The 22,221-nt window shown below is 35.3% G+C and overlaps 3 protein-coding genes across 3 annotated transcripts; all 3 read right to left on the reverse strand.

Moving 5' to 3' along the window:
* Positions 1–1,313: 1,313 nt before the first annotated feature.
* OR4C1 (olfactory receptor family 4 subfamily C member 1) lies at positions 1,314–2,237 on the reverse strand. The gene is given in 1 exon segment (NM_001388909.1): positions 1,314–2,237. A coding segment is annotated over 1 exon segment (924 nt).
* Positions 2,238–8,371: 6,134 nt separating this feature from the next.
* Positions 8,372–9,304, reverse strand: OR4C136 (olfactory receptor family 4 subfamily C member 136). Its single transcript, NM_001388910.1, has one exon. It carries the CDS (start codon positions 9,302–9,304, stop codon positions 8,372–8,374), a length of 933 nt encoding a protein of 310 aa, NP_001375839.1.
* A 9,237-nt stretch (positions 9,305–18,541) lies between these two features.
* On the reverse strand, positions 18,542–19,495 carry OR4A15 (olfactory receptor family 4 subfamily A member 15). The gene is given in 1 exon segment (NM_001388634.1): positions 18,542–19,495. A coding segment is annotated over 1 exon segment (954 nt).
* Between the last annotated feature and the right edge of the window lie 2,726 nt (positions 19,496–22,221).

Below are 22,221 nucleotides of genomic sequence, written 5' to 3' on the forward strand. Positions count from 1 at the left end.
ACATCAAATTTGACACCGTCTTTCTAGAAGAACACAGTGAATCATTAAGACTGCAGAAAAATTTCTCATCGATAGACATTAATATTTCAGAGAAATGTGTTTTATTTGAAAGAAAGTAGGACTAAGATCTGGAAGACCTGAATTTGAATTTTGTAGCTGAAACTCAGACTTGTGACCTGAGACAAGTAAATGAATAAACCTCTCTCCTCACTAATTTTCTTCTCTGTAAATTGAGGGCAGTAATATATAAATTGCCAATTTTGTACATAGATAAATCAGTAAGGTGAATATGCCTGATAAATAATAAAATGTTCATTTAATATAAATGTATGGGGATCCCTGGGTGGCGCAGCGGTTTGGCGCCTGCCTTTGGCCCAGGGCGCGATCCTCGAGACCCGGGATCGAATCCCGCGTCGGGCTCCCGGTGCATGGAGCCTGCTTCTCCCTCTGCCTGTGTCTCTACCTCTGTGTGTGTGTGTGTGTGACTATCATAAATAAATAAAAAATTTTTTTAAAAATTAATATAAATGTATGCATCACACCTCTGGAGCAAAAGCTTTTGAACCTAGTTGTATGCCTTTTTGTTGAGATCAAATAAAACAATATTTACTGTTGCTGATTCAAATGGCTTAAGTCTTGGTAAGGAAAAAGAAAAGAATTTTCTTTGTAGTTAAATAAAAATAAACCTGTGTCATAAGGATTTTTTTAAATAAGACCAAATTAAGAGTAGTTTCAAAATGTCTGGCTTATTTTTTTGTGTGTGTGCCAAAAAAAACCCCAAACTACAAATAGGTTATGAATTTTTCCCTTCCTTTTGCAGATGTCCCTCCTTTTTCTCTGATACATTCATAGGGCTAAAATACATCAACAGTATTTCTTCTACTCCCTAACTGTCCCCTCCACATATATCTACCTAAAGATGTCTATTCTCTTGTTTGCTTTACCATAGGTGAAGACGAAAAAGTCCTATGGAAAAAAACAATTTCATCCAAGTAACATATGGATTAAAAATTTAGTAAAGTATCAGTAAGACTCTGGAGAAAAACATTCTAGAATAAGCAAACTAGGGAATTATAGTTGGTTTTCCATTCTTTTCCTCAACCTATGAACATTGAGGCTTTGGTAAAGTACATTAAAACTAGCAAAAGCACCTATCAAAGGCCCTAGCCACTGTTAAGTGCTTAATAAATGTCAGTATATGGGACTTTTTTTTTCGGTAGGTGATCTGCAAAATATCCATTTTCTTTCACACTTTATGACATATAATCTTCCCTATTTATACACATCGTCACTTGCTTGATATTATGAACAGCCTAAATTACTCTCTTCAACAGACTCCTCATGGCATTTTTCACCTCCGAGTTCCTCACTGTGTAAATGATAGGATTTAACATAGGAGTGAGGATTGCAAAGAACACAGTCACCAACTTATCCACAGGGTAGGTGACCACAGGACGCATGTAGGTGAAAATGCAAGGCACAAAAAAGAGTACAACTACAGTAAAGTGGGAGCAACAGGTCGAGAGGGCTTTGTGTCGACCTTCGGAGCCATGGGAGCTCAAGGAACTCAGGATGATTGTGTAGGAGATGAGCAGCATGGAAAAAATGAGCAAGCACATGGCCCCACTGTTGGCCGCTACCACCATTCCCAACCTGTAGGTGTCGCTGCAGGCAAGTTTCAGCAGGGGAAAGAGATCACACATAAAGTGGTCGATGACATTGGGGCCACAGAAGGGTAGGTTGACCATGAAAAGGATCTGAACAGTGGCATGCAGGATCCCCCCTATCCAGGCCACTACCACTAGAAGCTGACAGAGTCCGTGTCGCATGATGGTCATGTAGTGAAGGGGCTTGCAGATGGCCACATAGCGATCATAGGCCATGACAATGAGGAGGATGATCTCGGATCCTCCCAGAAAGTGCTCCACGAAGAGCTGAGTCAAGCAGCCACCCAAGGAGATGGTTCTCCTCTGGTACAGCAGGTCGATGATCATTTTTGGGGTGGTCACAGAGGTGTAGGAGGCATCTATAAAGGACAAGTAAGTGAGAAAGAAATACATGGGAGCTGAAAGTGTGGAGCTGAGGGAGATGGTTAGGACAATGAGCAGATTGGCCAGCACAGTAAATAGAAAAATGAACAAGAAGACCACAAAGAATATTTTCTGCAAGTGTGGATTCTGAGTGAGTCCCAAGAGAATAAATTCAGTCACATTGTTGGGAGGTGTGAAGTGATCCATTCAGGAAGTAACACCCTCTTGGGGCCTGAATTCCCTACAAAGGGATAAAGAGAGATACCTATTACCCATGAAAGGATTGTAGTCTGAATTTCAAAGTACAAAAACAGTCACCATAACTGTGGAGCATGTCCTGGGCACTCCTTGCCTCAACATTTGTTTTCATTCTTCTTTACCTTCCTTCACAGTGCTTTCCATCTCCTCGGAAACCTTGTACCTATCACATGTAAACACCCATAGGGCAACCTGTGGTGTGTAAATTTACTGAGAAAACACTGGACTACCAACACAAGATTGGGATTTTCCTGGTTCCTGCTCTATGTGACTTTGCTAAGTCATGTCAGCATACCATGCTTCTAACCCCTCCTTTGTGTCTGGGAGCTTACTTACTGTTAACTCTCATACGAAATTTGTAAAGTAAGAGTTATTCCCTCTTCCAGGAGAATTTACATTTAACCCTCAGCTCTAACTGTGGAAAGTAAGACATGGTCAATAAGGATCTATCATAAGCAGGTGGTTTAAAACAGGAAATGTATAAGCCATTGGGGGCACACCCTCCCTGGTACCTACCATAATATATACATGCTGTTCCTGTGTTTCTTCACTGTGTCTACCACAGTGTCTGACACAATGTCTGCCATGTCTAGTGCCTGTTAGGTAATGAACAAATGCTTGGTGAATTGCCATGCTTCCTGCATCTCCACAGGTAAAAAAACACTCATTTCCCAAGCCCGTAAACCTGAGAAGCCAAACACTCTTGTCCTTTCACTCTGTTTTTACTCTCTAGTTTATGGGAAACATAAATAGACTTCTGAAAAAAGAAAGCTGCATTCTAGTTTAATAGTTTCTGACACGGTTTATAGGATGAGTATGAAAATATTAATTCCTTCTAGGAAACACTATGTTACTGATCATTTCACTTTCAAGATTATTATGGTGTTTGCTAATTAATATTTTTTATTCTTCAACATTCTGTTCCGCATACAGTTTAACATAACCACATTCAGTAAATCGACAGCTTCAGTAGAACAGGATAAAAACTCCTGGATGGATGTTCAATACATAAACATATATCAAGCAAAGGACACCCTTATTTTAAAAGTTTTAAAAATAGAAATTTAATGTGGAGAACAGAAAGAAATAGTCTGTTAGTTAAGATAGATAACGTACTATATATATATATATATATATATGTACACATACATATATACACACAAATACATAAAATCTCTACTTATTATAAGTGCCTAATACAAACCCTTAACCCTGAAACCCTGAACATTTCCTATGTATATAAATGTATGTTTGTCTGCATAAAGTCACAAAAAATGTTCCTGTTTAAATGCCTTTAATAATCCTTTCCCTGGGATCCCTGGGTGGCGCAGCGGTTTGGCGCCTGCCTTTGGCCCGGGGCACGATCCTGGAGACGCGGGATCGAATCCCACGTCGGGCTCCCGGTGCATGGAGCCTGCTTCTCCCTCTGCCTGTGTCTCTGCCTCTCTCTCTCTCTCTGTGACTATCATAAATAAATAAAAATTAAAAAAAAATAAAAAAATAATAATAATCCTTTCCCTAACGCTTTATTACCAGCAGCAGTGCATTTATTCATGAGGTCCCGCCACTCCTTTATGTTTTTCCTATATGCATTCTCATGCTTTCTTTTCCCAACCTCCCATCGCATCCATCACCCACCATTCCTGGTTGCAGGGTATTGCATTACTAGCAGAATGAGGAAATTTGAGGACATACATATTTCCCTTTAAAGGAAGCAAAGAAGAAAATATAAATATATGAAATGTATTCTTCAAGAAAATATTTCTTTTCTTTGCAAAGAGTTTTGTCAATTATCCAAAATGAAAATTTTACTCGTGTGAAAACCAAGTGCAGCAGCTTCATTACATTCACTTATTCTGAGGTGCGCTTCCCCAACAGATCCAGAAAAGAGTATAGTGTACATAAGGTAAGAATAAGAATAAGATGTAATTAATGAGTGATTTAGAAATAGCTACAAAGAAATAGAAATTATTTTTCTTTTATTTGACTCCACTATATTCTTTCTAGGCATCGAATCCAAAGAAAACTATTTTTAAAAGAGAAAATTCATTGTGTACAAATATCTTCAACACAATTATTAAGAGCTGTGGAAAATTAGAAACTGCATACAATGTCCAACATTAGAGAAATGGATAAGTAAAATATAGTGCACCTCTTTGGATAATGTGTCATTTTTAACAGAGATGTCTTTAAAAATTGCACAATACCAAAGCAAAGAATATCATGTTGTAATAATAGGTGGGGGAAAATTCGGATGCAAATTTGAATACATAATAGGAGTCTAATTTAAATATATATCAATAAGGAAAAATACCCCCAAAATATTTTTACTTCTAAATTGGCAGTATTTTAGTTGCTTCTGTCTTTTGTGATGCTTGACTTGCTAAAGAGATTTAAACCTCAGATTGGTAGAGTGTGAGAGGTGATTACAGTGATTTGTAAGACCCATTTAAACCTGAGATTCTATAATTATATGATTTTCTGGGAGAAAAAAATGATCTCACCTATGAACTTGTCTAACACAGCTTCATGCCAGGGTCCCAGGCACCTGTTAGTTCACTGAGGAGTAAGTAAGGCTGTAAGATTGAAAATACCAACTGGCCCAGCTCCGTCAAGTGTCTTTGTTGATTTATAAATGGCACCTTTCTCTTCATCCTCACAGGCACGACCACATACCCTATTTGTAGGCACATTCGGGGAAGTTTATTAGCTGTGACTAATGAGGCCTCAGGGATATGTCACCTTCATTACTAGATTTTGCCAACAACCCAATTATTTCACATAACTTAACTGAACATCAGAGGAGTTTTATAGCATCTATCTTAAATTTTAATTCCTTCTTTTAATCTGAATTTGTATACTTGATAAAAATGAGTTTAATACAGAGTCTGGATATTTGGTATTGTATAAGTTAAATATTTAGGGGGATAACTATCTGATTTTTTTTATTTTTCTTTTCTTTCTTTGATGTTTTTTAATTTTTTTTATTTTTCATTATAATATTCTGTTTCTTTGATTGATCTACCATTCATGGTGAAAATTTCTAAATATTACTTAAAGATGTACATTAAGTGATAGTTATTAACCCTATTATAACATTGGCACTGCACACCGCTAAAGCTTACTGTACTTCTTCAAAGTGGTTGTTTCTTGTGTTAATTCTGAAATTAGATTAACATGATAATAATGAAAATAATTCCATTCTTGAAATACATTCAGAGATAGTAAAATGCATTTATTTCAGTCATTTAAATTTAATCTCATAATATACCTATGAAATAGAAAAGGACTATGCATCCGTATTCACAATTTATAACAAGGAAATATAAGACAGGAATTGAGAATGCCATTTTCCAGGGCAAAAAAATAAGCCAGGCCTCTAAATCCTGGGCCAGAATCCTTATCCCTAAATTATTGTTTTACAACTAAAGTGTCATGACACTTTTATATGCTGCCACCAACTGTGAGGCATATTCCAATTATCTATTAAAAGAAATAAGTATCAATTTTTGAAATGATTTTTAAACAAATTTAATTCAATTCTGAAATATTCCCATATAAAACCACACTCAGTCATATTCAAACATGCTTTCTTTATTAAGAAGGAAAAGAAATTGTACATAACTCTGCATTGACCCAAGAGAATGTGATCACTGTGAGTAACATGTGTCATGAGGGAAAACAGTTTAAGATGACTAAGACTAACTAATCCTGGTTTGATAGACACTGAGTGTCATAGTGCCATGATGATATTTGTGATGGCAGATGCCAAAGAAAATTTGAATGAGGATCTGAAACTAAAGAGCTATATGAAACATGAATTTTCCTGAAGTGTCATCTGTGAAAATGTCCTCAACTTATCTTTCAACTCTTGAATGAAAGCCAGAGTCAGATAAGAGAATTAAAATGTACTTAAAAGCTCATAATGTCCAGCATCATGGAAGATTGCAACCCAATCACTTTGTCCATTAAGTGGTCATCCAGCCTCTACTTAGCTACAGTGGTTGGTAGAGAAATTGTATTAGAATCCCTGTATCTATTTAGTCTAGCTCCCTAAGGCCTAGAGTACCATGAAATAAAATAAGAACCGAGTTAAATCTAAATCACTGAGGATTGTCTATGAAAGTAATTTTTCAAAGAGAAGTTCCTGGAGCTATATACCAGGACATCTGTTTCCAGAATATAAATCCAAAGACAGAGTGGCTGAAAATCCTAGAAAGACAGCAACACAGAATTTCAAACTAGAAAGGTAAACTGGAATGAAAGAAGAAATTAAATATAGATCATATCACGGTTGGTCAAAAACTAGTTGAGGTATGGTTTGTTTGATGGGTTCATGGACTAATTTCACAAAAATCAGATACCTTGCCAATATGTTCTTTTTATGGGCATTTTCATACATTTCAGTAGGGGAAGGAATATGCTCTCAAATTAGCAGAACTCATATTACCTTAGACCAACCCATAGACCTTTTCAGCCCAGAAGGACATCTTCTAAGTTGTTTACTAGAAATGGAAAAATTGTGGGACATGAGCTGTGGTCTCATAACTCTTCCAATCTTACTTCCTCTAATTGAGATAGAAGTGAATATAACAGTATTTATAATAATAAAATACTGGCATGGGCAGAATCACAGAACTTGGAAATACCTTCTTAATTGACTCAGGTAAACTACTGGTAGAAATGGGAGAGTTGTTTTGTGTCATGGAATGGAATGATGGTACAGTAAGAAATAAGACCATGTCTTCTGATCCTGAAGCTGATGTTTCTACTCTACATTTTTATAAGCATAATATGCTTGTTAAATATTGTTACATCATGGAATCAATTGATTTTTTTCAATAAAATATATGGTACTCATGAGGCGGGAGCCTGGATTTTTCTGTCAAAAGAGGAAGCTTTCAGCATATCTATGACATACATATACATTTGTATTTTGGTAACAGACTTCATTTTTTTTAAACAAACTTTACTTTTGAAAAGAGCCAGAATTGATTCACAATAAGGTGATATAAGTTAACTGTATAGCTGAGCAATACTTTCTCTGTCAACTGTAATGATTCCTGTTTTTTTCATATCCCTTATAAATGATCTTCTAAAGCAATTTCCAAAGAGATTCTAGATTCAAGGAGCTAAAAGTAAAGCCACTTTAAAAAAAAAAAAAGCCACCTTTTTAATAGTAAAATTTTTTCACAAATATGTTTTACTGTGTTTTTGAAAAACACTTGCCTTTGATTGTACTAATAATTGTTATTCTAATGAAGTGTCACACCATACGGCATATAATAAAAAGTATTTTTATAGACCAAACTATAATCAAATACCAGTTTCAGCCCCCTTCTTATTCTCCATCCTGAGCCTTTCTTACTCTCCATCCTGTGAAAAGATCACATCCTGGACACACGGCTGACTTACATGTTCTAGGATTTAGTTATTTAACCCTTCTTATTTTCACTTTTTTTTTTCTGTAAAATAAAAACACTAGAATTCAATTTTATAAGTTGTAAACACATGAAGACACTTCAAAAATTTCACATCAGCTTAAATACAATTAATTTTTATAATTCCTGACAACTTTTATTCAACAGAAGAAATCCAATATGATTTTAAATATTAAGTATATCAAATGTGTGCAAAAGGGTATTGACAAGTATCTTCTTTCTAAATTATATTCCACACTGTCCTATATGTCAGTAGGCAATACAGCTTTCTGAGTACCAACTGCTTATACACAAAAGCCATCATACAACTCTATAATTAGAAAAGCACACTTTTAAGTTTGTTACAAAACAGAAAATGTTCTGATGAAATGCTGCCTTTTTTTTTCTAGTACTCTTTAAAATAATTGAAAGAGCATCAGATTTGGTTTTAGAAAAATCTAGATCTGCACACTAGCTTTGGCATTGGGCTAGTTATTTAATGTTTTTGAATTTCATTTTCCTTCATATGTAAAACAGCAATAATCATAATACCTAACTTGCAGAGGTGTTGCACCCCTGGAGAGGTATGGGAAGGGCAATGAAAAGGTAATAAAATTTTTAAAAATGTAAAGATCACGATAGAAATAAAATCTTTGTATTAAGTCATTTATTATCTGAAATTGCATTCCTGGTTAATAACATTCTCATGGCATTTTTTACCTCTGTATTCCTTACTGTGTAGATGACAGGGTTTAACATGGGGGTAACAAGAGTATAGAATACAGCTATGGCTTTATCCATTGGAAAAGTAGCTACTGGTCGCAGATACATAAAAATACAGGGCACAAAGAACAAGACAACAACTGTGATGTGAGAGCTACAGGTAGAGAGGGCCTTTTTCTTCCCCACAGAACTGTGAGTCTTCAAGGAGCACAGGATGACCACATAGGATATCAATAACATCACAAAGGTGATCACAGAAATTGCTCCACCATTGGCAGCAACCAAGAAACCAACAAAGAAAGTGTCAGTGCAGGCAAGTTGTATCAGGGGGAAAATGTCACACATGAAGTGATCCATGATGTTGGGACCACAGAAGGGGAGCCAGAAAGTAACGAGAATCTGTCCAATGGAGTGGAGAAAACCCACTACCCAACACATCCCCACGAAGAGGCAGCATGTGTGATGGTTCATGATGGTCACATAGTGCAGAGGTCTACAGATGGCCACATAGCGGTCATAGGCCATGACTACAAGGAGGACAATCTCTGAAGCTCCTAAGAAATGTTCTACAAAGAGCTGTGTCATGCAGCCACTAAAGGAAACAGATTTTGAATCAAAGAGCAGATCAGCTAGCATTTTAGGAATTATGGAAGAGGAATAACATGCATCTATCAGAGACAAAAAGGCCAGGAAGAAATACATTGGGGAGTCCAAAGTCTGGCTGCGGATTATAGTAACCACAATGAGCAGGTTGCCTGAGACAGTGACAATGTAGGTGACAAGTAACACCAAAAATAGAATTCTCTGCATCTGAGGATTCTGGGTAAGTCCCATTAGAATGAATACAGTTACATTCATCCTTTCTTCTTTCATTTCAATGCTGATGAAGAATACAAGAATGGAGAATTAACCTGTAAAGACAATTTTCAAGAGCAAGGTGATAAGAACTTTATATTTTGGGTTTTTAGATAAGCCCAAAGCTTTTTAATAGTATAAGCTATTTTTTTCATGGTATGCCAAATGGAAGAAACACGCTTTTTCTATTTTATAAAAAGGTGAATTTTTGAAGCTAAATCATTTCTTACAAGGATGCAAAAAAAATTCTCTTTCAACAAATGGTCTTGGACCCTTTGCTAGAGGACATCCAGACACAGGGAGCTCAACATATAATAAATCTGATTGCTTCTCAGCCAGTAAGAAATGTTAAAAACTCTTCTTTTTTTTTTTAAAGAAACCTATTTGTACAACTGTTGGTTTGGTTTCACACATGGTTGATACACAGATTAAGTCTAGTTCGTGCTCTTTTCCATTTAAAGTCCTTTAAATAAGTAGCCAGAGTCAGACCTGTCTCTGTTCTCCACTTTATCTCCAGCCCTTGGTTCAGTGTCTGACTCATAATGGTGTTCAGTAAGTATTAAATGAATAAATAAGTTAGAAGACTCCTTACTTCTCCTGTGTTTTCCTTTTTCCAGTTAATTCCAAAAATTACAGTGTTTATTCTCTTACTAAGGGGAAAAAATGGAACATGACTAGACATATTCCTTCTACCCCTTTAGATCTACACTCAAAGTGTCTACCCTGGGCGCTGCTTTCCCTTGTCCACTTCAGCCAGATTTCTTGCCTTCTGGCCAATAGGTGGTACCAGCTGAATGTAAGAAGGCAGGTGAGAAGAAATGGATCTTAGGATAGTTATCGTCCTGGTTCCCTCGGTGGTTTGTCAATCACTGGGTGACTAACTAGCAGAGCTCTTGGGGTTGGACCTTCTGGGTTCCTGTGATCACTCTTTCCCCTTGCTCTCTCAGGTCCAACTGTGGTAATGGCATTATCATCCCTTATTGGGTTCCCTTAACCCAACCTATAAATTGGTAAGTATACATAATTAAACTCTTTTTAATCTCTCATTTTAGGGGTACCTGGGTAGCTCAGGTCATGATCCCAGGGTCCTAGGATCCAGTCTGGCATCAGGCTCCTCGCAGGGAGTCTGCTTCTCCCTCTGCCTATGTCTCTGCCTCTCCCTGTGTGTCTCTCATGAATAAATAAATAAAATCTTAAAAAAAAAAAAAAGCTCTCATTTTAAGTATGTTGTCTCAGGACTCCGATGGACACAGAAAATTTATGTTCTTTCTTTTTCAAAAAATAAAAATAAAAATAAATGAGGAAATAGCTTACCCTTTATATAAGTTTATTTTATTTATAAAGCATCTGTAATTAATGAGGAAACTGGTAAGATTATAATCAGCCTAAAGGAAAATCCAAAATGCCACCCTTACATTATTCAATCAGGGATGTATAATTGATTTACAAATTAAATGCAAAACTGACTTTATCTGTAATGGTCAGGGAAATTAATCAACCTTTCACCAAACAACATTTGCATTTTTATGGACCAGAGTTGTAGTGCTATTATCAGTTTTATACATTTAAAGAGTTGTAAAATAGCTGAAGGCAATAAAAGACATAAATCCCATAGAATCATATAATCCCAGAGAGTGCCATAGATAACACATAGACTTCCACTGAAGATGTCTAGTAATCTTTATGTTACATTTCTGTTTTACACAATATTTTTTGTCAAAAATGAACTTTATTTATTTCATTTTTTATTTAAATTCAATTAGCCAACATATAAGTAGATAATTTCAGATGTAATGTTTAATAATTTATCAGTTGTGTATAACACCCAGTGCTCATCAAATTACAAGCCCTTCTTAATGCCCATCACCCAATTACCCCATCCCCCAACCCACCTCCCCTCCAACAACCCACTGTTTTCTATACTTAAGAGTCTCTCATGGTATTTCTCCCTCTCTGATGACTTCCCATTTAGTTTTCCCTCTCTTACCCTATGTATTTCTTTTAGGGGCACCTGGGTGGCCCAGTGGTTGATCGTCTGCCTTTGGCTCAGGTCGTGATTCCGGGGTCCTGGGATTGAGTCCCACACTGGGCTCCCTGCGTGGAGCCTGCTTCTCCCCCTGGCTATGTCTCTGCTTCTCTCTCTGTGTCTCTCATGAGTAAATAAATAAAACCTTTAAAAAAATGAGCAAGTATAGAAGAAGACTAGTTAGAAGGTTATTGAAATAAGCCAACCAAATTGTGATGGTGATTTGGACCTGGATGGTAGTAGTAGAGGTGAATGTATTATAAAGGGATAAAATTAGATACAGTAGAATTTGATGAGGAATTTAACATAGATTTAAAGAGAGAAAAGAGTAAAAATTACTCCAAAGTGTTTTGGACAACATCATCTAAAGATAGTGTTGTCATTTACTGAGACAATGTCATGTCTAGATGTCACCACTAACACAGGTAACATTTGCTTGTGTGTTTATCAAGTGCCAGACATATTTAATCTTTATATCAACAGTGAGGTCAGACGCTGCTATCATCTTTATTTAACAGATGAAATAATGAAGAATTAGAAAGGGTAAGGAAGCTGTTCAATGTAAGTCAGTAGGCTGTGACTCTGGCCTTACACTGAAATAAAGAGCAAAGATAATTGTATAAAATTCTTTTAACCTCTAAAATTCTTCACTGTTTACTATAAAATGAAGATACACAACTTAAAGGATATCTGTGAGAGCAGAGGCACTACTAGGTCAGTAACTGACACAAAGTAGATACAAAAGGTGACATTTGACTATGACTATTAATATAGTGTTCTTTCTATGAGGTTGTATCTATACCTTCCAAAGCAATGAATTATTTAAAAAAAGAATGTGAATATTTGTCTATTATTTGCATAGTTTTTAACTACATAGCATGAATCTTTCTTCTTTACCAAAGTGACTGCTTGTAAGCTATTTCACACACACACACACACACACACACACACACTCCTTATGCATTAGATTCATTAGTCTCGGCGTTAAAAGCAGTGTTTGTCACACAATTACAGTTTGAAAGTGAATGTCAAATTCCAACAAAAAGAAATAGATTTCTTGCAAGTGTTGTCATTCACAGATACTCTCCCCTTTGAACTCATTCTTTCCTACCTTTTATCTCAGCACTCTCCCTCCCCACCCCCCAAAAAAAAGGATCTCTACTTGTCCCCTGCTCCTCATCCCCTTTTCATGCCTCCAGATTTTGTTTTTCTAGACTTATCTTTTAACCTTTAATGGTATATAATCAAAGAGCAAATAATATTTATCCCCTTATGATCCCAGAAAGTACTGCTTCAGTCCCTTCTGAAAAAGGACTGGTGAGAATAATCCAGTAAAAGAATAGGTACCAAGAGGGCCAGGAAATGTGAAGAGACTTACCTATGCTTATCAATATTGCAAGTGATAATATGGAAACTAGGATGGCTATATTGTAAGACTCTAACCAGCCTCCTTTTCACAGCCCCTAGGCTGAAAAAATAAAGATCTATAACAGATATTATCACCATAGCTGAGTTAAATTAAGGAAGGAATTTTTTTTTCTGTGTAAATCTGTGTGGGCCAAAGATAGAGAGAATCCAATCTTTTAAAACTCCAATGTTTTATCTCTCACAAACATGGTTGTTTGGGTGCCTGGCTTACTCTTGCAATTAAATCATCTAAACATTAGCACCTAAACATTAGCATCTAAAAATTACTACCCAAATTTTCATTGATTCACGTTAAGTCCCTAATATGTGGCTTGAAGGGGGTCTACAAGGAGAGATACAAAGACATGAGCCTGCTCTGAAAGAGCTCCTCATCTATGATATGGACAACCAACATTCTAATGAAAAAGAGAGAAAACGTTCAAAGGGTCAGAGAACTGCACTTCAATGTAGACAGGCCATATAACCAAATGTGAATACCCAGGAAGATGGAGCATTGGATCGTGTCATTGTGACTAGTACACAGAGTTAGGCACTTCAAGATTTTGCACTAAAGATTAAGTGAATACTTAAAGTAGGGAATAGAATTCTAAATATCTAATCTTGAAAGAACTGTTTATTTTCTATCACTTCATGAAGCAAAGGAGTATTATTTCTTGTGTAGAGATTAAAATTTTGGAAACAATGAGGTTCCAGTTATTTACTATATTTTATCAAATAAAATCATCTCAACTCTTGGGGAGAGAAATCTTTTGCTTTGATTGCTTTCAAATGTGATATCAGAAGCCACATCTTCAACCAGTAACCATGAGGTTTTCACTAGCCTCTCTCATGCAATAAATAACACATATATAACAACCAAAAGTGCCTCTCCCAGCAGTATTCTCCCTTATTAAGAACCAAACTACATAGGAATCAAAACAGGAAAGGTCTACTACACAATCAATGAATAAAAGCTAAAAGTCATTTCAGCGCATTTAAATAAGGTACCCCGTTTTGCCTTCAGGAATTAAAGAAACATTTCTCCAAAATCTTTCAACTCAAAGAAATACGCTCAGTTACCATAGTGTTAAATGTTATACTCTTATTAGAAAGAGTATAGGTATAAATTGTACCTATAAAGGTATAGGTACAATTATTTAAAATTATTCATAAAAAATGCAGAAAGTAAATAGAACAAAAGCAGTCTTACTTTATAGGTTTATTGTAATGCTGAAACTAACATTTTTTTCTTTTTTTACCTATTTGTATTTTATATTTTTTTAATCATGATTATGTGTCATTCTAATTTTAGAGAAGATACTTTTAAAAGAAATTTTAATACTATTTTGAACGTCCCAATAGCTTTTCCTCATCTCTATTTTTATTTTTGTGGTCTCAGAAATATTAAAGTTCTGAGATGGTTAAGGACTAAGGAAATTAAGCTTACTTTTAAGACATGTGAATTATTTGGTAATTATAAAGTTCTGTGTGAAGGTTGGCCATTATTATTATAAGTAATAATCAAAAATTGGTATTGATTTCATATGTGCTTTCATATGTGCTAGGCATTATGGAAAAAATGTAAATTATCTCATTTAATATTTTTTTAGAAAGAGTTCTATGTGGTGGAAATGCTCCTCCTTTTACAGAAAGGAAAACTGAGACATGGAAAAGGAAAACTTCATACCCTAGGATATATAGTTAATGAGGAACAGACCTAAAGATATAATTCAAGTTCATCTGGCCTCAAGTCCTGATTTTTACGTTAGCCCCACATTACCTCCCATGTGAAAACTTACTAAGATAGGTAGTATGATCCTTCATTAACAACCATCTTTCAACAAAGGCTTTAAGAAGACTGATTTTCATTCTAAGTTGTGGAGACATTAACAAATAGATTCAAAAAAACACTTGGGAATTTGAAATATATCAACTTCTTCCTTTGAGAATTCTCTTAGGAGAATTTGGAATTACTATTACCTATTTACTTTGTCAAGTCAGTTAATAACATATTACTGTCCCTTTCCATTTCTAATTTGCTCTACATTCACTATCAAAAGAAGGTATCAAGTACATTATTTATAATCTCTCATATTCAATCTCAGAATAACTCTAAAGAATGAATACATTATTCCCAACTCATAGATAGAAAAACTGAGGCTTAGAATGATTTCTTTTACTTTTCCAGGATGGTGTAACTAGTAAGTGGTAGAATCAAAATGAGTTTCTACTATTTCAGTTCCACAATGTTCTCTGCCTAATTTTAGAGCTCTCCACAATCAAAAGTCCCTAGAAAGTGTTTTCTGTGTGTAACTATAAGAATACTAATCTTGGATTTCATATTATATTCTGAGAGTTTTCTGAAAATTCAAGCACAGAGGGGCTAGAATTTGGTCAGTCAGTAATCTTAGGCATTGGGGATTGAATTAATTATTGAAAAGTACTTAATCCATACTTTTTATTTTCCATGTGAAGAAAGTGAGATCCAGGGATGGAAAGAAATATTCCCAAATTACACATTCAGATAGTGACAAATTAAGGATAAAAATTTAGTCTTCTTATAACTCAACCTACTTATCTTTTACCTACATGGCATAGCTGATATTCTCATTTGTTGAGAGTAATTCAAACAAGACATTTTTGGCTTGCCTAATTTATTTCTTTTTCAGGAACCCACTGAATGTCTTTGGATTTATATTGGTTTAATCATCTACAGTAAATGGAACAGAGTTCTCAATTTTAAAAAATTTAGTAGGAGTTACAAAGAGGACACTTTGGAGCTCCAAAACCATATCGGAAACCATAGGAGAAAACACTTGGCATATATACAGAACGAAAAGCCTTAAAAGGAGTGAGCCACAAACAACAAAATAAATCTTGGAATGAAGTGTTTTAACAGAGAGAATGTACAATGGCATCACATATTTCCACAAGGGCTAGAGACCCTCCAATGTCTCTTGCTCAGCACTCTCAAGTCTGATCTAATTTATTTAAGCTTCCATTTTCCACACATATTTAGAATTTGCATTTTATTCCCAAGCCAAACAAGTAAATTAAATGGGAATGTAGTTAAGTCTCACTCCCTGTGTCCATCGAATCTCTTTGGTAGTCCAAGGATATGCTTACTGCTTTTTGCTTACTATTTTGAAGAGGAAAATTAGTTCTAAATAGTTCTACTCAGTCCTTCATTCCATAAAACTATACTCCAGGGACTAATGATCCAAAATGGAAATGTACTCCTAGAGAATACATGTAGTCTGTAGTCTAATAATGGATGCAGAACTGGCCCACTATGATAGCTTTGAGTCAATATTCTTTCACTTTCCATCTGCTTTCTGACCACTAGACCACAGTGGCATTCTGTGCATTGGTTTGCAACATATTTCTAGTATCTCCAGAAATATTTGTGTATTTTTCTTTTTCCAGAGCACAGTTACCCTGGCAAATGGTCTCAGATGCCTTAGAGAAAGATACACACCCCTTAATTTTGGTGGCATCATGGAGTATTTATTCAAAGATTTGTGATGATTCACTCATTTAAAAAGTGCTAGTTTTAGAAATTTTTCATATCTGGTGATTGGATGAGAAGCTACAATCTTCCTGAATTGAATTATGGTAATTCAATTCAAGGCTTTATTCACCAAATCTAGATTATTTATCATCATCATCATCATGAATCTATTTCTACTGTCATAACAAAATACTACAGACTGAGAGGCTTAAACAGACATTGATTTTCCCAAGTCTTGGAGGCTGGAGTCCAAGATCTAGGTCGCAACAGGGTTGGTTTCTAGTGAGGTCTCTGTTCTGGGTTTGTAGATGGTCCACCTTCTCCCACTATCCTCATATGGCTTCTCTTCTGTGCACACATTTGAGGGAGTGAACTCTACTGTTCCTTCCTCTCCTTACAAGGACACATCCTATCATATGATCTCCTATCATATTAGGGCCACATCCTCCTTACGATCTCAAGGAATACCAGTTGTTCTAGTCCCCACTGTTCAAGACTTGCAGGCTTAGGTACAAGACATGTGACTGGAGAAACTTCTCAGATGACCTCAGGCTCAGCCAATTGCTGCCTGCAATCTCAGGAGAGACCCTGAACAGAAGTACCTCTCTGAACTGCTCCCAAATTCATTACTCACTGAAACTATCTGAAGCAATAAAGTGATTGCTGGTATTTTCAGCCACTAAATTTTGGGGTGATTTTTTTATGTTACAATAGTAAACTGAAACATTGCAGTAATCTAGGTACTGTATTACTGTTCATGGATCAACTAATTGAACAATATATAAAGCTAAGAAATAGAAGAATAGATATATGGATTTTTTATATATGAAGGTGGAGGTGTTGCAGCATGGTGGGAAATTCAAGGGTTATTCAATAAATGTGCTGGGAAAATTTATTCTTAGAATAAAAAGGAAACTATATTTCTACCTCACACCATACCTGAAAATGTATATCCTATATGGGTCAAAGATGTAAATGTAAGAAGCAAAACTTTAACATATATATATATATATATATATATATATATATATTATATATTATATATATAATCAGTACAAGGAAAGAACTTAAGAAGTATATGCACACATCTTTCATCCTGAATCAGGCTTCTTCATCTCTGCATCACAGCTTAGGTGGTGAATCCTTGATCCCAACAGAGTTCACACCAGTATCCAGGTGTCAGTTCCTTTTATACTGGTAATTTTGAAGCATTTCCACTATATTGGATTCCTTTCTGATTAAAATACCTAGATTACATTTTATTTCTTCATTGAAGAACAAATGAAAATTCATGTCTAGCATTTATTCAATACATGTTAAACAAATGGAAGCATTAATATTGCTAAGTACACTAACGGGATCCAATTATAAATTGAAAGAAGGATGAGGGCAAAAAATACCAATTTCATGTCCAATCCATGTTATGGGTTGACCTCTCAACAAGGTAATGTGTAATGCAAGGGCCTTGAAAAACGATCTTCATAATACAGGAATCAACCTCCAAAACTTCTGTAGAGCAATTGTAAACAGAAATGGTACCTTTGACTTCTCACTTAAGTCAAGAACACAAAGTTTACAGAGAATGAGAAAGGCATTCATATGTAAAACAAAGCACATTCCCAAAAGGTTTAACATTTATTGCAATTTTTAAAAAAGTATACCCAGAGAATAGAATTTGATGTAGGCAGACCATGGGTTCCACTCTGACATGAGTGACTTAAATATGTGTTTCAATTACCAGAAGAGACCATTTGATATAGATGTACACAATGGGTTGAATAATTTAATTTTTCTGTCTAAAACTTAACTCAAATATACAAAATCAACTTATGCTACCATCACAGTATAAAGCTAATAAAGTTCACTTCTCATAGATCTATCCTCAACTACGAATATGTGCAGTGAAATTTCAAATTAATTAATTTGACCAAGATATTTATTTTTATTGTTAGTTAAAGCTTTTTTTTAACAATGTGAATTTTTAATTTTAAAATTTCACTCTGTTGAACTAAAAGAGAATAAGTTCTATATTTTTATGTTCCATGGAGGTACCATACCCCACAAACAAAAACTTGAAATAAAACCAAAAATTGATGCCCATTGAAGAATCTTAACACGACATGATTACATATGTCAGGGATTAAACTCACACAATTCTCTTGCTTTGTAAGGGTTATAACATACTCCAATTCAATAAAGATTAATTTATATAGCTGTTTCAGAATAAATAGGTTTAACTAACCCAAGGAGATAATTTTTGAGATATAATCACTGATAGTGAAAATAGTCCTGATTCTGTAAAAGAGTAGTATCATATTTTGCATGAGCAATACAACTCTCTATCAACTAAGGTCACGTTTTTACTCCAAAGTTTCCACATGGCATTTTTTATTTCTGCATTCCTCAGAGTATAGATTAAGGGGTTCAGCATGGGAGTTATGAATGTTAAAAACACAGTCATGAATTTATCGATGGGAAAGGTAGTATTAGGTCTTGCATACAGGAAGATACAGGGAACAAAGAATAAAATAACCACAGTTATATGGGATGCACAGGTGTAGAAGGCTTTGAGTTTCCCATCTAAACTATGAGTCTTAAGGGAGTATAATATGATCCCATAGGAAACTAGAAGAATGAAGAAAATGGCAGTGCAAATGGCTCCTCCATTAGCTATCATAGAAATTCCAATGAGGTAGGTATTGGTGCAAGCAAGTTTCAATAAGGGATACATATCACACACGAAGTTGTCAATGACATTGGGGCCACAGAAAGGGAGCTGATAAATAAAAAGAAATTGAACCAATGAGTGCAGGAAGCCTCCAGTCCAGGCCCCTAGCAGCATAAGAACACATGTCCTCCGATTCATGATGATTAGATAATGAAGTGGTTTACAGATGGCCACATATCGGTCATAGGCCATCACCACCAGAAGAATGACTTCAGCACCAGCAAATAAGTGATCTAGAAAGACTTGAGTCATACAAGCCTGGAAGGAAATAGTCTTCTTCTCATAGAGCAAGTCTGCAATCATCTTGGGAGCAATGACAGTAGAATAAGTAGCATCTATAAATGACAAATAAGCCAGAAAGAAATACATGGGAGAACCCAGAGACTGGCTGGCCATAATGGTCACCATGATAAGCAAATTACCCACCATTGTCACAATGTAGATGAGTAAGAATGGGATAAACAGAAATTTTTGCCCCTCCAGGTCCTGTGTGAGCCCCAGGAGGACAAACTCTGTCACATTGTTTCTATTTCCCATATGTTCTTTGGAAGGCCTTGAACTCTGGTGTCAGAAGCTGCAAACAAAAGAGCCATAATGAATTTGAGAGGATCACAAGCTTTATGTCAAAAATGGCTACCTGACTCAACAATGTTTGCCCCACAGAGCCTCACACAGGGTGACTTTCTAGAATATGAGAGTTTAGAATCACCAGTCACAGTTTTTGCTTTCATTTCCACAAATTTCTTGCATCAACTACAATGAGGAGACCAATTTTCTATGTGGGAGGTACATTCAAGTGGGCTTATCTGTGACATGACCCACCAAACAACAAAGAAGGTCTTTCTCCAGAATCCTGTTCACAATTACTGCAATCTGCATGTTATATGTCATTTATTTTTATCTTGAATGCTTTCTTGGCCTTCTGAGATCCACCATGGAAATAATCTCATCTCTAATAACCTTATTTACATAATAATACCTAGTTCATGGAGCATAAAGTGATAATTTGAATTTAGATAACTGCCTTTCTGAGTTGCTTCACTATGAGCTCCAAATATTGAAAAATAAGTCACCTGCAGAAGTGAGAGAACCAGACATACCATGAATGCCCCTTAAAGGCTTATTAACTTTATTTAATTCAGCTGAATTTTAAGCATGTAAGAAACCAAATGAGATCAGTATATTAAATTCTTCCCACTCAAGAAAGTACAACATAAGCAACATTTTGTTTGAAAATACACACACATAAGCATACAAACTGAACTGAAATTTATTACAAGCTAGATTATTGGGTAGAAAAATGAATAGTGTAAATCTAAGTAAATAGGTACTACATAGACATTTTCCCTACTTTCCAAAACTGTTTAGAATTGATTATTGTTAACCATAGCTCAATTTAGAATGCAATCATAAAGATTTTAGGCAGAATCATGATATCATAGCAAACATTCTATACTAAAAATCTCAAAACATCAATTGATTTTGCTCAATCATCTTGGGAAAATGCATGTTCTTAATTGGAAAGGTTATAATCTTCTCAGATGTTTAAGTTTCTGAATTCTGGTCATTAAAAACTGTATCTTAAAGAATATGCTAGTACTTCGTGGTAGACCAGCTTTACAATACTCAGGGTGAATTAGCATGTGTTAAAGGTTATTTGATTATTAAAGTGATGAATCGACTAGACCAGATATTTTGTTCATACTGTTAGTTCTTGATTATCTGAGTCTATGTGGAATACAAGACATTCCTTCTTACCTAAGGAAAATAAATTATCCATGAAGACTATCAGATGCCATCCAATGCCAACTGTACATGTAATGGGTGCAATTTTGTTTTGGCAGGATTATTTTAAATGTGCTCCATTATAACATCTATATTTGTAGACTATCATTTGTGAAGGAAATGAGATTATTTTATTCTTTATGCTTCTAGACAAGCTAATTTGTACTCAAAATCAGAGGGAGAATATAAACATAGAAGAGAGAAAATAAGAGAAAACAGAAAAGGCAGATAGGAACCGGCGAAAACCATAAATGAACTGAATGACATAAGCTTTGTAATTGATCAAGTTTGGTTTGGGGGAACTAAATTGGAAGTAGAGGAGTTTCAGATTTCCTGAACTTTCAATCCAGAGTTAGACTGGAGAGTGATCCAGCATCAATACAGGACTCACCCTTCAGAAGTTTTATACTTCCAGAAAACCAAATTCTGAACTTTAAGATATCAGAAGAGACTAGCTACTTAAAGGAGTTCCATCTTTGGAGCTTCCAGCAGTTCATTGCATACATAAATATCTTCACTCACAGTTATAAAGCTGTGTCTGCATTTATAATGGCACAATTCATAGGGATTGTGTGAGCATTCAAGAGGTAACTTCCATTAGGAGAATCCAACCCCTTGTCCTGTAGCACTCATTTGTTAATAGCTGTGTTTTCCCTAGCTGTGTTTTCCCATCATCTATTAGATCTGCCCAGAGAGTAAACACATCTTTTTAATAAAGGTACACATATCACCAGAATCGATATGTGTACCTTATGCATTTTAAGGGTTGATAAATATTTGACTGTTAAAATGTGCTTATGAACATAATTATTACTTTAGGCTATTGAAAACTAGTGATTTGACTCAAAATGATACAAAATTCTATACTTTACCAATGCAGTATTTTATTCAAAATAAATATATCTGCTTCCAACATTCATGAGATACTTCAAATTTCTTAACACAATCAATGAGAACAAATAAATCATTGAGTAATGATCCAAAAACTTAAATCTATGATAACTATCCCACAATGAGAAGTAACATAAATTAAGATCTACACTATGTGAAGCTCAACATAAAGCAGAAAAACAGCCCATGTCTATTGTATGCAAAGTGTAAGATACTGGGAAAGAATTTCAAATCAGCAAAATACTGGAAATTATGGACTCTGAAATTTTGAGTCTAGTCCAGATCTTTTTGAAAAATATGATCACAATACATATATGAATATGTTTCTATTTAGCAGTCTATAGTAAAATCTGTTCCCCACATAAGCAAGCATTTCTTTTAATGATCGAGTAGTGACCATAAAAATGATGCAGCAAAAATGTTGAGGTCTTAATAAACACCTAATCTGATCATCCAATTTTTTTTTTCTTTTTTTTTTTTTTTTTTTTTTCTATTTTTTTTTTATTGGTGTTCAATTTACTAACATACAGAATACCCAGTGCCCGTCACCCATTCACTTCCACCCCCCGCCCTCCTCCCCTTCTACC

The sequence above is a fragment of the Canis lupus genome, chromosome 18 (genome assembly GCF_011100685.1).
Source record: "Canis lupus familiaris isolate Mischka breed German Shepherd chromosome 18, alternate assembly UU_Cfam_GSD_1.0, whole genome shotgun sequence".
NCBI lineage: Eukaryota > Metazoa > Chordata > Mammalia > Carnivora > Canidae > Canis > Canis lupus.